We start from the raw sequence: 12,878 nt of genomic DNA on the forward strand, positions 1-12,878 counted from the left end.
CCCCCCCTTTCCCTCGGTTCTATACGCAACAACAACAACAACAACTACAACAACTACAACAACAACTAACACTCACATTATTAGTTCCTCCTGCATCTCCTCATCTCCAACATCGCCCAGGTCTTCCTCCTCTTGATCGGCCTCTCGTTCCAGGACGCGTCCGGCACCTCCGTGTTCCCGCTGTCCCCCCTCGAGATCCTCTGGGCCAACCTCATCACGTCCTCGTTCCTGGCCATCGGCCTCGGCCTGGAAGAAGCCCAACCGGACATCCTGCGCCGCCCGCCCCACGACCTCCGCGTGGGCGTCTTCACCCTCGACCTCGTCCGCGACAAGATGGTGTACGGCTTCTTCATGGGCTCCCTCTGCCTCGCGGCCTTCTCGTCGGTCGTCTACGGGCCCTACGGCGGCGACCTCGGCCACGAGTGCAACGAAGGGTATAATAGCACCTGCGAGGTGGCGTTCCGGGCGCGGTCCACGACGTTCGCGACGCTGAGCTTCCTCCTGCTCGTTACCTCGTGGGAGGTGAAGCACTTCCAGCGCAGCTTGTTCGACATGGAGCCCGAGACCTACAAGGGCCCCTTATCCGTCTTCCCGACCGTGTGGAAGAACCGGTTCCTCTTCTGGGCCGTCGTGGGCGGGTTCGTCATGACGTTCCCTGTCATTTATATCCCCGTCGTCAACCATGCCGTCTTCAAGCACACGGGGATCACGTGGGAATGGGGCATCGTGGCCGCCTGCGTGGTGGTGTACGTTGCTCTGTTTGAGACGTGGAAGGCTGTTAAGCGGCATGTTGGGCTGGGGGCTTATGCGCGTATCGCTGCGCCGGATGACATGGCTTAGCAGGACGGTTCATTAGGTCTAAGGTGATGTCGGGGTTTTTCGCTTTTTCGATATGCAGTTAGTCTGGGCGGGATGGATGCGTCGATTCAACATCGACATCCTTTGGGATGCCTGATACATAACAAAAAGCATTACCTGGCTATGATTTGGGGGCGTTGTCCAATACAGGCTGTCCTTAGTTAGGCGAATAACCTAGGAGTAGGGAAAAGGGGAAGGGGAAGGGGAAGGGGAAGGGGAAGGGAAGAACATCAACATTTTTCTGGTCGGCATTTTCTTGTCCGAGTATGAGAGGTAAAAGAATACATATGGGGGGCAAGACAGCAGCTCTCGATCTTTGCGTCGATTGAGCACATCAGATCGGAATTCATGACACGAGCATTTGGTAAATACTGTGGCTATTTCGATCAGCCCCTACAAAATCATGAGTATTACTGTCGTCTTTCACGAGACTGCATGTGCTCTACGGCCTGCGGGAAAGATTACGGACTTTGTCGTGACAGTCATGGCTTCTCGGAATCCGTGGCGATCGCAACGCAGCTGGACGAGATTTTGTAGGATTCAAGTTCCTATAGAGGGCGAACTTGCCCAGTGCATCTGGCACTGATCACGCCCGGGGGAGAAACGCTTTTCGAGGGCTGCCCGTTTGGTTCGCTGTATCCGGATGATTCGGCGACATTTTATTGCCAAGAAGCGGGCAGGCAAGCTGAACTCGGCAACACAGCCGAGCACAGCACAGCACAGCACAGCATCCGATGGTGGAATGACCCGAGTGAGGTGTGTCGCGAGGGCTGCCTTGTCCCACCCAACTCATTTACTTCCCCTTGCACGGCGTGTGAAGAACACGAACAGAAAGCGCTCCCTCAGGCCATATATTTCGCATGTCATCCTTCTTTCTCCCTTTCTCGCTCGCCACCACCCCTTCATTCTTCTTCCTTTTCCTTTTCCTCGCCTCTCCACCTCTCTTGAACCGTCCGTCCCGTCCGTCCCGTCCGTCCCGTCTTGTCGGCCGGGCGCATGAAACGGACGGATGGTCATGGAGACATGGAGAGACCCTTGAGGGAGCCAGGTAGTCGTCGGGGCTCCATAGTTGCTGTCCACGTGGCACCACAGCTAGAAAACCCGGCGCTTTGCGGAGTGAGAGTGATAGATAGAGAGTGGAAGTAGGGGCGCGAGTGAGAGTGGGATGAATACAAATAGGTATGGATCTTTGCTTCGTTGACTACGGTATCTCCGAAGCCAGAGTTTCGTACCAGTCATTCCATAAGGCATGAGGCTGGCATGCCCCTGCCGTCTCCTTTTTTCTCTTTTTTTTTCCTGTCTTATTTCAGCACCTACGAAAGTATAACGACACTAGCTTCGGGGTAATGCGGTGTGGGGGTCTCAAATCAGGGACGCAGAGGCAGCAAAGAAAGGCGGTGTTGGTGTTGGCCAAGCTGAAGCCCCTCCATCCTTTGTTCGGAGAAAAGAAAATAACCCCCACGGAGAGACTCTTTGTAAGTCCCGTGCAAGCAAAAGGGAAGAAAACCTCATCTTCCTGATGCTCGAGTTGAGCTTCTTTATCTTCCCCGCCTTTTGTCTTTTCTCTTTTTCTTTTTTCTTCCCCCCCCCCCCCTCTCCTTCCTCGGTGTCACAAAAGACTGCAGAAGCCAAGGACGTGGAAGACCGGGGCCGAGTTGCAGCAAGTTGTACACTAAGTTGCGCGGTTCCCGTCGGTGAAGAAGCAAAGAGTGGGACGCGGCCCCCCCCCCCCGATCACCCTGACTGACACCCGACACCGCGAAAAGCTATGCAGGATCCAAAGGTATCACGGGACTCTTGGATTTATAGGATTGCTTGGGAGGACGGGAAACTCTGATTACGGAACATGGGGATGCACGGTTTGACCCGTCTCTGTAAGTGTAGACGCTGCGTGACTAAAAGAAATAAAAATAACAATAACAATAACAATAAAAATAAAACAACCCAAAAAATGGCATCACACGCTCCACGAGTCGATGCGTCTCGAGACCTTGATGAACCGCCAAGACGCCGTTCAGTCTTCCGTCTTTGCTTCTCAGAGAAACTAGAAACTGCCCCCTCTCCGGTTCACTGGTCCGACATGGAGCAGCACGTCCTTCGCACGACAAGGCTGCGCAAGCTTGCCCCTGGCGATCGGTCTGCAAGTTTGACGGGGTTCATTCCTGAACACTCAGCAGGCAAAGACGTGATGTGATCTAGGAATCACGTTCCTCGACGACGATCCTCGTATCATTACCCAAATCTCGGATTTCAGCAGGATGTATGCATATAATGATCGAAAGCGGAACCATCAAAGTGGAAGAACGGGGGTGGAATGACTCCGTACTCCCTAATGAACGAGTAAAAAGCTGTCAAGTCGGCCGAGATACAAGATCGCCACGGCATATTATCATGTGGCCCGTTTTCGGTATCCCTGTGCCTGCGGCCAAGGAGGTGAATGAATTCAACTTTTTTTTCCACTTTTTTTTCTTCTTTCTTTTTTTCCTCGAAGGAAGCCGAGCCAAGAACCAGGTCGATTCAACCAGAGGGAGAATATTCCAGTTCAAACCGGACAAAAAGGGGAAGAAAAAGGAAAAGAAAAGGACAAACAGACAAAGAAGCAACGCCGTTTGTCAGGACATCGTCCCCAATATCCACGGGTTGTGGTCCAACGACCGACAATGATCCATGTTATGTATGACGTTTTTAACATTCCACAACATCATAATGATGACTCGGGATTTAAAGGGACTCTGAGACTCGGTGATTATAATCATAATGGTCTGAATGTCCGGTTACCCATGTTACGAACAAAGCAAGAAAGCAAGAAATGAGAATGAACCAGGGAGGTGACATGCTGAAGGAGCCTGCAGTCAGCAAGTAGATCTTAGTAATGGGAGGAAAATAAAATGAACGTTTGCCTATTGTTGGTACTGATGATGACGTCCTGTTTGAAAGTCGTGGCGATCTTTGAGCCTGTGCGAAGGGTCCTTTTTTTTCTTTTCTTGTTTACATTGTCGACTCCTATCCGAAGCCGCATATGGTTTGCCTCGGCCCGCGACAGTATAGAAGATATCCGCGGAGAGACTCTACTCTGTACTTTCTTTCATACAGTACACGCTAGATTGTATTAGATTACGTACGTTAGAGAACCAGATAGGTACTTGAGTGAAAGATAAGGAGAGAATACTACCTCAAGGTATAATGACCTTATAATAAGGGTGAGCGAGTTTATTGGAGAGAGGCATCGAGGAAAGATATCTGATCCATTCTCCGTACTGTGTAGTGTGACAGGCATACCTGTAAGTGTACGGAGCACCTCCTCCACCGGCAGGGTCCTCCTCAACTTCACAATGCCAAGGACGAAGAAGGATCGTCAATTCCGTCTTGTTTGATGGGGAAAAAGCACGCCGAGCACGTCCTCTCCATCTCTCCATCTCTTCCGTGTCCCGTGTCCACGAGATCATCGATGATTACCCAGGTACTCCGTACCCGTACATATTTCGTACTTTGCAGTCGCAGGCAGTCGCAGGCAGTCGCAGAGACAAACAAGCGGTCTGACGGCAAGACGTCTGCGTACCAAGGTACCTTGTTGGTACCTCCTGAGTACCTAGGTAGTTTGCGCTTATTAAGGTAGCGCCCCTCTATGGGTACCTTTCTTAGACTGGGTTTTGCTCATCTTCCTCTCACTTATTCTCTATTTCTCTCACCTTCTCCATCTATCTCCCATATTCTCGCTGTGAAAGCAAGTGTGTATGTGTTGTGCCGATGAGACGAAGACTTGGTGGGATAAGGAAAAATAACGGTTGACGGCTTTCGAGCATAGACTTATATCCACCTGATTGTTTATGCGACTTGCACGAGAGTATGAGGCCAGGAAACAAGGAAAAGGAGCCAACATGTCAACACCGAAAGGGTCAAAAGATCCCGGACGAAAAGAGTTAAAAGTCCTTTACTCCGTACTCCGTAGAAGTACGTTATAAGAAGAAAAAAAGTAAGAAACCAAAGCCTACGGATATTATTGAATATGCACTCCGTACTGCCAGGTAAAAAAGAGACCCACGGTCCAAGGCTGTCCAAAAGGCTGGGCGTTACATCACGACGTTCGGATCAGCCTGCCAACCCGGCAAAGAGCTGCCGTCCTTATTATTTGTTTACGAGGGGAACTTGGTACATATACAGGTACGAACAAAGGTACCTAAGAGCGTACCTAACATGTATCGGGTAGCAGGCGCCTTGCCTAATCCCCTAATACCAATCCCCCATAGGCAGCACCAAGAAGCACGAATCAAGCCGAATCAAGCCAAATAAACTCGAGGTCCCCCTGTCCGCCACGCCTGCCAAGACCCGTAGCACCGGTCCCACCAATCCTGCCTCGCCCAATGAACCTTTTCAGCCATTGTCGTCACTGGGTGCTCTTCCCACCCCCAAGATTGCGTCGATCTTGGCCATTCTCCACATAACAACCCATTCCCCACCTTTGTCCCTCCACCTTGGCTTTGCCCCCTTCAGCTGTCGCCCGCTATGTTCGGGTACCCGTATCGTCTGAATTTATGGGTTCCCTCTGCTGGCGCCCAAGCGGGGATTCTGTGGATTCTGTGTGGGGAAGTGATATACTCCTCCTACCTTACTTTGTGCTCGTACTCGTACATACGTACGTTGTACGAATGAATACATAGGTGTTGTAAGTAATTAGATGATCGTAATTACAAGATAGAGTACACTGTAGTATAAAGGTAAGGATGTTCCTTTTCACCTTGTAACCCGAGTGCTTTGTACCCGGGGCTGTACCCGGGGCATATTCGGAGGCTTTTCGAGACAGGCTGATGAAGCCTTTCGCACATATTACCTAATTTGGTATCATCTAGATTCCCACATGGTCCACCTCCCTAGGTATTCTCAAGACACTCGCCCTACCATAAGGTACGCATACGCATACGCATACGTTGTACATATGTACGGTTCTCCGTATATAGGTATTATTATTATTTCGTCTATCGTTCAGCTCCGGTACTGTCTCTTCTGGCCGCTCATCAGTGCGTCCATCAGAAGCTTCCAAACGGCTTCTATGGCCGAAAGAAACATGCCGTATTCAGTAGTAGCGTACTCTGCGGCAGAAAGAGGTATCCATATACGATTGTCGCTGGCCCAGTCATGAACAAACCCCCCTATCAAAGGAGTTCACCATCCTCAACACACTTCGTACTACAAACATATCCCCCCTACATATATATCCGTACGTACATGCTGTACGCCGTTTCTGTACGTTGTACGTTGTACCCCACCTCCCCCACACACTCTCATCTCACCGGTCGCTTAACGTGGCCTGCGGGACATCTCATGTACTCTCACATCCGACTCCGTGGCCCCTCCAGTCCTCTCCTGCTCCTCCGTAAAATGCCTTCCACGACACCGAGACTGTGGCACGAGTGCTACTCCGTACGTAAAAGATAAGCTTAGACAGCAGGGACGGGAAGGAATCGCGCAATCAGGGCCAGCAAGGAGACGGCCTGAGATAAGAAAGCCTATCTAAGCACAACACAAGCAACACAACGCCCAACTACGAATCATTACCTCTCCGTATCTCTTCTCAGGGCCGACTTCGGTACGTGCCGACACCAAGAGCGACGGCGCTTCTCAGTGAACAACCGGCTTTTTCTTCCTGGCTTCTTCCCCATAAGACCGCCGCCACGCGTCCACGCGCCGTGGCAGGTTCATGTCTCCGACTCCCCGTTGCCTGTTCGCGCCATACCTACCTTGTACAGTCGTTCCCGCAATTTGAGAACCCTCCGAGTTCCGTCCAGATTCCAGCATCGTGGAGCCCCCCTCCGTCTTCTTCCCCCAACGAGGAAGAAACATGAGTCGCGATGCTATCGCTCCAAGGCGGGGAAGGGGACGTCGAGCTGTAATTACCAAAGGTACCAAAGCATTTGTAGGGCAGCGCTGGGCGACCGTATACCTACATTTCTTCTGCGTTATTGATCGCTCATCGCTTATATACTACGTTGTAGCTAATAATTACTCTTCATTACTCTTCCCGACATTCTGTACGTTAGTTACTCCACCTCACCTGAGCTATCGTAGGCGACATGCCTATCTACACGTGTACCTACGGAGTGCAAGCAATTACCCCATATTTTATCTTGTTTTTATGTCCGTGGTTTACCTTTTATGGTTCATCCTTAATTTGGACTGTTTTTGAACTATTTCCCCCCTTCTTTCCTCTCTTAAATTCTTTTATTCTTCCTTGCATTCTTAAAACAGGGACAGGGGAAAAAAATTGAACGTGCCGTCCTCGACGAGCCCCCCCCCTTGGCAGGATGTTGGGAATAAGAGTGTCGCCAAACCCCCAGCCCGCGACAACCCCGTCATCTCCTTTTCACCTTTTCCATCGTCGCAGGTTGGCCGAAGGAGGCTCGTCATACGTCGGCGATCCGCTGATCACGACCATTGTCCGGGATTCTCTCGGCCAGTCGAACCGTCTTCAGTCTTCGAAGTGTTGTGATGGTATTTCGAAGTTTTATCATGAGTGTTTTCCCTTTTCTCCTTTTTTTCTTCTTCTTTGGCTGGCGGTTATAGAGTAGTGGCGGTAAGTCTGTTGAACTTGGTTGCGCTATGCGCTCCGAATGCAATATTCCCAATTGGCATCACGCTTTGGGACTATCCCGCTTTGCCATTTTCACTAGTCGCTACTTAATCTGCCAGAAATGGCTCCCTCTCCTTTGAGATGGCACGGAGTAGCGGTAGAGGCAGACGTAGAGGCGGTTGGCGATTATTAGTATTGCCTTCCCTGGCAACTTCCTCTCCCCGACAAACCGGGTTTCATTATTACAGGCCACCGTGACAGTATCCTGCATCCTACAGTCATGTTTGGTAACTTCCGCATCTGGAAAAATCAAGAGCGGAGGACCTTCCCCACTGCTCTGCTGGAGTCGTGACGCTAAAATACCTACCCAAGTACCCAAGCCTTGGGATCCTGCGGCCTTAAAGATATTGATCTTCCTATAATAAGGCAGAGACCGCGGGGAGAATTGTCCGGAAAATATACTTCATGATGGAGAACGAAGAATAGGTGTCTTGATACCAAGAGATTCTGCATCTTTCTTCTCCATACGTTGTATAACGTACACGTACGTACTTTATTACGAAGGACATAGTAATAAATCAGATTCGGACATTGGTAGGGAAACCAACCCCACCAAGAGCGGCCGTGTGATTTCCTGCCCCATCCCTGTATTCACAGACTACCCATTTCGGACAAGCGTCTGGTGACCCTGTGCGCATGACTCCATATACCTGCTTATGCCGGTCCCGCGGCTTGCTCATTGCTCATTACTCTCTCTCAGTGGTTCATTTGTCTCTGCCTTTCCCCTTTTTTCTATTCGCAAGTATGAAGTATGACTGAAAACCCACTGATTTGATATTCTACGAAGTAATAAGGTAGGTTTCTACCCATAGCATCGCGCCCGCGTTGTACCTAGATATAGAGGACTAAACTAGTATCATAAAATGTGCCCCCTTGAAAGGCACACTTTTCTATTGGGTGAACGTTTTGGACCCTTAAGTCCTTAGCGGCTCACCTGTGTGTCCAGGGGATGCTTGCTAACCCAGGAGTAAGAACGTTTTCACTGTTTCTCCCCTTCCTTGGATACCTTACGCTGTACTTACTTTCCATAAGGTAGGTGGGTACTTACTTTATATGTACTTCATACGCTACTTGGTGCCAGTGTCCCTCAGGTGTTCCACAATTTCCACCCACTTTATTCTGTGCTCACAACTCTTTCCCCCCTTCCCTTCCACCCTTCCACCCCCCCCTTTTAACTTATACATATGCAATCCCGCCGCCTTCCGCTACCCACTTGCCTCCACCGTAGCCTCCCTTGTCTGGTTTAACGAAGTACCCTTGGCCTTCCCCTTCACATAGCCTTAATTTTTCTTCTTTCCCGTTACTTTCGCATCCTCCCTCTCCCTCTCCTTTTTTTTTTCCGCCGCCCTTCCTCCTTCTCCTGGACCCTGACATCACCTCTTTCTTTTTAACCTTTTCTCGCCACAGCTCTTACCGAGCACTACCTGTACGTGAATGTGCTCTGGCAACACCTTTTTTTTGAGCCACCAAGAGGTGACGGTGGAAGTTCTGGATCCCAACTTTCTATCTCCATCTTGTTCAACGACAAGGGGCATCTGGAACCGCGTCCCTCCTCTGTCCATCTCGTCTCCTGGTCTCTCCTAACGCGAAGCCAGCCAAAAATTTACAACCACGTCCTTTTTTTTTTTTTTCATCTTTCGCAGCATCTTTCGGCTTGTTGCAAAGCGTTACTAGACTCGCGAAGAACCTTGTCCGGAACAGTTTTGCCGATAAACCCATATTGCAAGGGGAAAAAACGAGCATCGAGTAAACGGTTCAGAATAGCCCAAATCGCGTCCTATTCCAGAAGATTCGAAAATTTCTCTGTCCGCCTTTTGCCGCACAGCAATCTCGCCAGACATTATCCGCCCGTTTGGTCAGCAAACAATCAAAACAAAAAAGAAGAGCAAGAAACGAATAGTGGAGGCACAACACGAGAAGAAGAAAAGCTTGGAAGCATAATGGAAGGGGTTGGCGTTACAAATGCAGACTATGACGTGGGGCATCAGGGCGATAATGGTGAGAGTATGCTTCATCCTTCCCACATCATCGAGAGCTCGTTGAGCTGCTCATCATCCTCCGTCGACCACGACCATGAAGAACACCACATTCATGCCCCGCGACCAGTGCGTCCTCCTCTCCCCAGCCGAAAGAGCAGCGGCCCGCTCGTCGTCCCTCGCGACAGCTTGGCCGTCGGTCCCGTCGAGCAGTCATTCGGCCCCGATGACGTCCGATCCATGAGCCCACGTCGTACTAGCGAGGATATCGAGGCCCTCGGAAGAGAAGCCAGGGAAGAACTCAAAAGGTGTGTTTTTATTTATCTCTCTCAATCATCGTCGGCCTGCTTGGGATTATCTGCCGCCTGTTTCTGTTTCCCAAGCCACAATCTCACTCAGGCCGGTTTGGCTGCAGGCGGGGCAGGCCAGCATGGGGCCCACTAGCCGCCGTTTCGCGTTGCTGACCAAGGGCACACCCGTCATACCAGGCACGCCAAAGCGCTGCAAGAATCACTCTTGACCATTTTCCATCGCATCGAAGCTGTCAGAGAGGAACATGATAAACTTGACAACAATAATAAGTTTCTCCAGAAATACATCGGCGATCTCATGTCCACCAGCAAAATCACCGCGACGACCAGCAGCAGGGCCAAAAAATAGGACCCTCGATGTCAGTCGATGGTGCAGCAGCACGGGACGTCGAAGAAAAAAAAAAAGCAACGCGAGCGTTGTTTTCGAGCCGAGGCCGTCGATTCGTTTCGAGTTTTGCGAATGGGTATGCATGGCTTGTTGCACTATTCCGACCAGCGATCTCACACCAGCAGTGTCTGTCATAACGCTGCCGGGTTTTTTTCTCGTGTTGATCGCGTTGGCAGCCGTAGCCTGGCAGAATACCCGTTGCGAGGCCCGAGAATGACCATTGCGGCGCACCGAGTCTTCTTTTTTAACATCTTTCGAGTTAACAACACTGCACGAGTCGGATCGATAACCTCGACGTTAGAGGCATGATACCCTGGCTTTGCTTTTTTATGCCTGGGGCGTCTTTCCCTCCCTGTGGGACTTGGACACTACCTCGCATATCGATCGGTTTTTCGGCAGGACCTCGATCTTCGGGAGAAAGGGAAAAGACGGGGGGAGAAGAAAAAAGACAAAAAGGACATTTTCCTTGTATAATTACGACTTGCATCACGGGGGGCTTTTGACCGAGGACGACCACGATCGGGGGCAGCAGACGCTCGCGATACGGCGGAAATAACGGGCATTGTTCGGCGTTACATGGCGCTAGGAGGGGCGGGGTTATTGGTTTATGGTGCCGCTTTTCTCTGCACATAAGCATGGCGTAGCGGGCTGCAGAACCAGGCAGGCAAAGAAGGGGGGGACACTGGGATGAAGAAGCAGGATTACAAGAGACAGAAGAAGACGGAAAGATACCTGTGTGAGCTCAGCACATTTTTAGGGGCGGAATTATCCCATTTCCAATGCTGGCCGAAGACATGCCGATTTTGAATCGTAGCAACTGCGTGATCTGTGCATGTGCAGCTTTTCTTGGGGATCATAGGTATGTCGTGATGGTTTGTGTCGGTGAAGCAAAGGCTTGGGATCCCAGGATGGAGGCTTCAGAAGACAGGAGGAGCATGGCCTTGAGGGCACTTGAAAGAGGTTTGATGTTACATTTTGAAGCTACTGCAGTCCACGCCCGTGTCGTCAACGGCTGTTCTCTGTCTCTATAGCTGACTGCATCTGGCCTATATGCCGCGACGTTCAGGCATCATACGTTTTCCTCCCGAATTTCGCAGCTTAGACGCATTATTTTCGGCAAGTTGACCAACGACGGCAACAACAAAGTGTTCAATAAACCGAAATATCTCCATCGACGCATCCATATCCCCAACCTGCCGATACGAGGCTGTCGCTCCTCATCAGTTTAGATAAGCGATATCCGAGTTGGAACAAACTGGTCGGAACAAACTGCGAATGGGTCTGACTCTTGCCCCATGGTATGGATGTTGTTTTAGCGTTGGATAAAAGACAAGGGGATTGGCGTTCATCAAGTTATGTCCATGATCATGTCGTAGCAGGGCGAAGGCTTGTTTTTCTCTTGCTCCGCCGCCGCTTAAGCTGGGCCTTGAAGCGTTTTTCAAGCACAGGGTCGAACGGGTTGCGGTTGTTGCGGCTGCGGCCACTGCTGCTGCTGCTGCTGTCATCACTACCGCTACCGCTACCGCTACTGCTACCGCTACTACTGCCGTTGCTGCTGCCGTTGCTGCTGCCGTTGCTGCTGCTAAGGCTGGTATCGGTGGGGAGACCACGCAGCCGCGGCAGGCGGTAGCTCAGGAGCCGCGGGAGAAGAGCAAAGAGCGTGTCGTTCTCGCGGGGTTTGATTTGTTGCTGGCCGGCGAGGGGGAACTGGTCCAAGAAGAGACCGAGACGGAGGGCGTCCTGGACGAGGGAGAGGTCGAGATTGTCAACGACATGGGACCCGAGGTTGCGGCGGATGGTGTCGAAGGCGAGGTCCCAGAGACAGCTGTCGACGCTGAGGAACTCGTCGAGCGTCAGGACGGTCTTGGGGCGGCGATGGATTCTCGGGTTGCGGGGGGTTACTGCGGTTTTGAGGAGCAGGAAGAGCGGGCGGGCTAGATGCATGCCGAGAGGGAGGACGGGGTGGGACTTCTAGTCCGGCAGACCTGTCGCCGTCTGGGAAATGGGATCATCTGGGGCCCGTGGGCTGGTGAAGAGGGGGAGGTGTTCGAACATGGCTCTGTGGCGGCTGGCGAGGTTGGCGAGGAGGGCGGCCCAGATCTTGATGGTTGGGTCGGGGCAGGTGATGATGCGGTTGATGTGGTCGAGCACGGGGGACATGATTTGGCGGAGGGCTTCTGGAGACCGCGTGCCTGAATAGCATTTTGTGAAGCTTGTGGCGAGGGAAAAGATGTCGGTTAGGAGGTTGGTGAAGTCATCTTCTGGCTGTGTACGGTAGATATTAAGCTGGGATGCGCGTATATCGTGGGTATAATCAGATTTTGGCTCCATGGATACAAGGTTCTCTCGTAATTGTGTTTGATAGTGAGTCTTGCGTAGGTAGAGGTAGAGAATAGCTTGGTAAGGTGAAGAAGTAGAAGGTGAAGAAGTAGGTAGAAGAAGGTTGAAGGAAGCCTGCGATGTTGAGTGGATAGCGTAATGAGAGCTGGGCTGATAAGCTTTTGATAGATGATAAGGGTGTTAGATAAGGTAGGTAGCACGTGCAAATGGTACTGGCGTATGTGCCACATGGTGTGGCTTGGGTACCTGGTATGATGGCGGGACCCTGCATAAGTACCAAAGGTAGCCTGCCCGCTAAAGAAAGCCCCGTTGGTGGGTCAGGTGTCAAGGTCAAGTCCCGTGCCCCGGAGGACGTTATCGTGGCTCACCGGCAGGGATGC

At 51.3% G+C, this 12,878-nt stretch overlaps 5 protein-coding genes across 5 annotated transcripts in view; 4 read left to right on the forward strand and 1 right to left on the reverse strand.

Moving 5' to 3' along the window:
• Nucleotides 1–840, forward strand: part of SODALDRAFT_279841 (potassium/sodium efflux P-type ATPase) — a gene marked incomplete at both ends in the record, with an annotated part of 3,460 nt that extends 2,620 nt beyond the window's left edge. The window contains one exon of the mRNA XM_028608194.1: nucleotides 85–840. Coding sequence (XP_028464897.1) covers nucleotides 85–840 — 756 coding nt within the window. The remainder of the gene's footprint in view (nucleotides 1–84) is intronic.
• Nucleotides 841–1,314: 474 nt separating this feature from the next.
• On the forward strand, nucleotides 1,315–2,284 carry SODALDRAFT_334162 (hypothetical protein). The gene has a single exon (XM_028612140.1). The coding sequence runs from the start codon at nucleotides 1,719–1,721 to the stop codon at nucleotides 1,908–1,910; it is 192 nt and encodes a 63-aa protein (XP_028464898.1). The 5' UTR covers nucleotides 1,315–1,718; the 3' UTR covers nucleotides 1,911–2,284.
• A 1,383-nt stretch (nucleotides 2,285–3,667) lies between these two features.
• SODALDRAFT_379577 (hypothetical protein) lies at nucleotides 3,668–6,923 on the forward strand (the record flags this gene model as incomplete). Its single annotated transcript, XM_028615055.1, has 10 exons — nucleotides 3,668–3,686; nucleotides 3,796–3,815; nucleotides 4,172–4,281; nucleotides 4,354–4,413; nucleotides 4,909–4,976; nucleotides 5,106–5,195; nucleotides 5,234–5,435; nucleotides 6,213–6,257; nucleotides 6,383–6,755; nucleotides 6,849–6,923. 9 exons carry the CDS (start codon nucleotides 3,668–3,670, stop codon nucleotides 6,696–6,698), a joined length of 930 nt encoding a protein of 309 aa, XP_028464899.1. The 3' UTR covers nucleotides 6,699–6,755; nucleotides 6,849–6,923.
• Nucleotides 6,924–9,359: 2,436 nt separating this feature from the next.
• Nucleotides 9,360–10,260, forward strand: SODALDRAFT_334166 (hypothetical protein). The gene is made up of 3 exons (XM_028612141.1): nucleotides 9,360–9,487; nucleotides 9,590–9,767; nucleotides 9,948–10,260. The coding sequence occupies exons 1-3, from the start codon at nucleotides 9,424–9,426 to the stop codon at nucleotides 10,117–10,119; spliced, it is 414 nt and encodes a 137-aa protein (XP_028464900.1). The 5' UTR covers nucleotides 9,360–9,423; the 3' UTR covers nucleotides 10,120–10,260.
• An 850-nt stretch (nucleotides 10,261–11,110) lies between these two features.
• Nucleotides 11,111–12,582, reverse strand: SODALDRAFT_334168 (hypothetical protein). Its single transcript, XM_028612142.1, has one exon. It carries the CDS (start codon nucleotides 12,100–12,102, stop codon nucleotides 11,524–11,526), a length of 579 nt encoding a protein of 192 aa, XP_028464901.1. The 5' UTR covers nucleotides 12,103–12,582; the 3' UTR covers nucleotides 11,111–11,523.
• Between the last annotated feature and the right edge of the window lie 296 nt (nucleotides 12,583–12,878).

The sequence above is a fragment of the Sodiomyces alkalinus genome (assembly GCF_003711515.1).
Source record: "Sodiomyces alkalinus F11 unplaced genomic scaffold SODALscaffold_7, whole genome shotgun sequence".
NCBI classification, from domain to species: domain Eukaryota; kingdom Fungi; phylum Ascomycota; class Sordariomycetes; order Glomerellales; family Plectosphaerellaceae; genus Sodiomyces; species Sodiomyces alkalinus.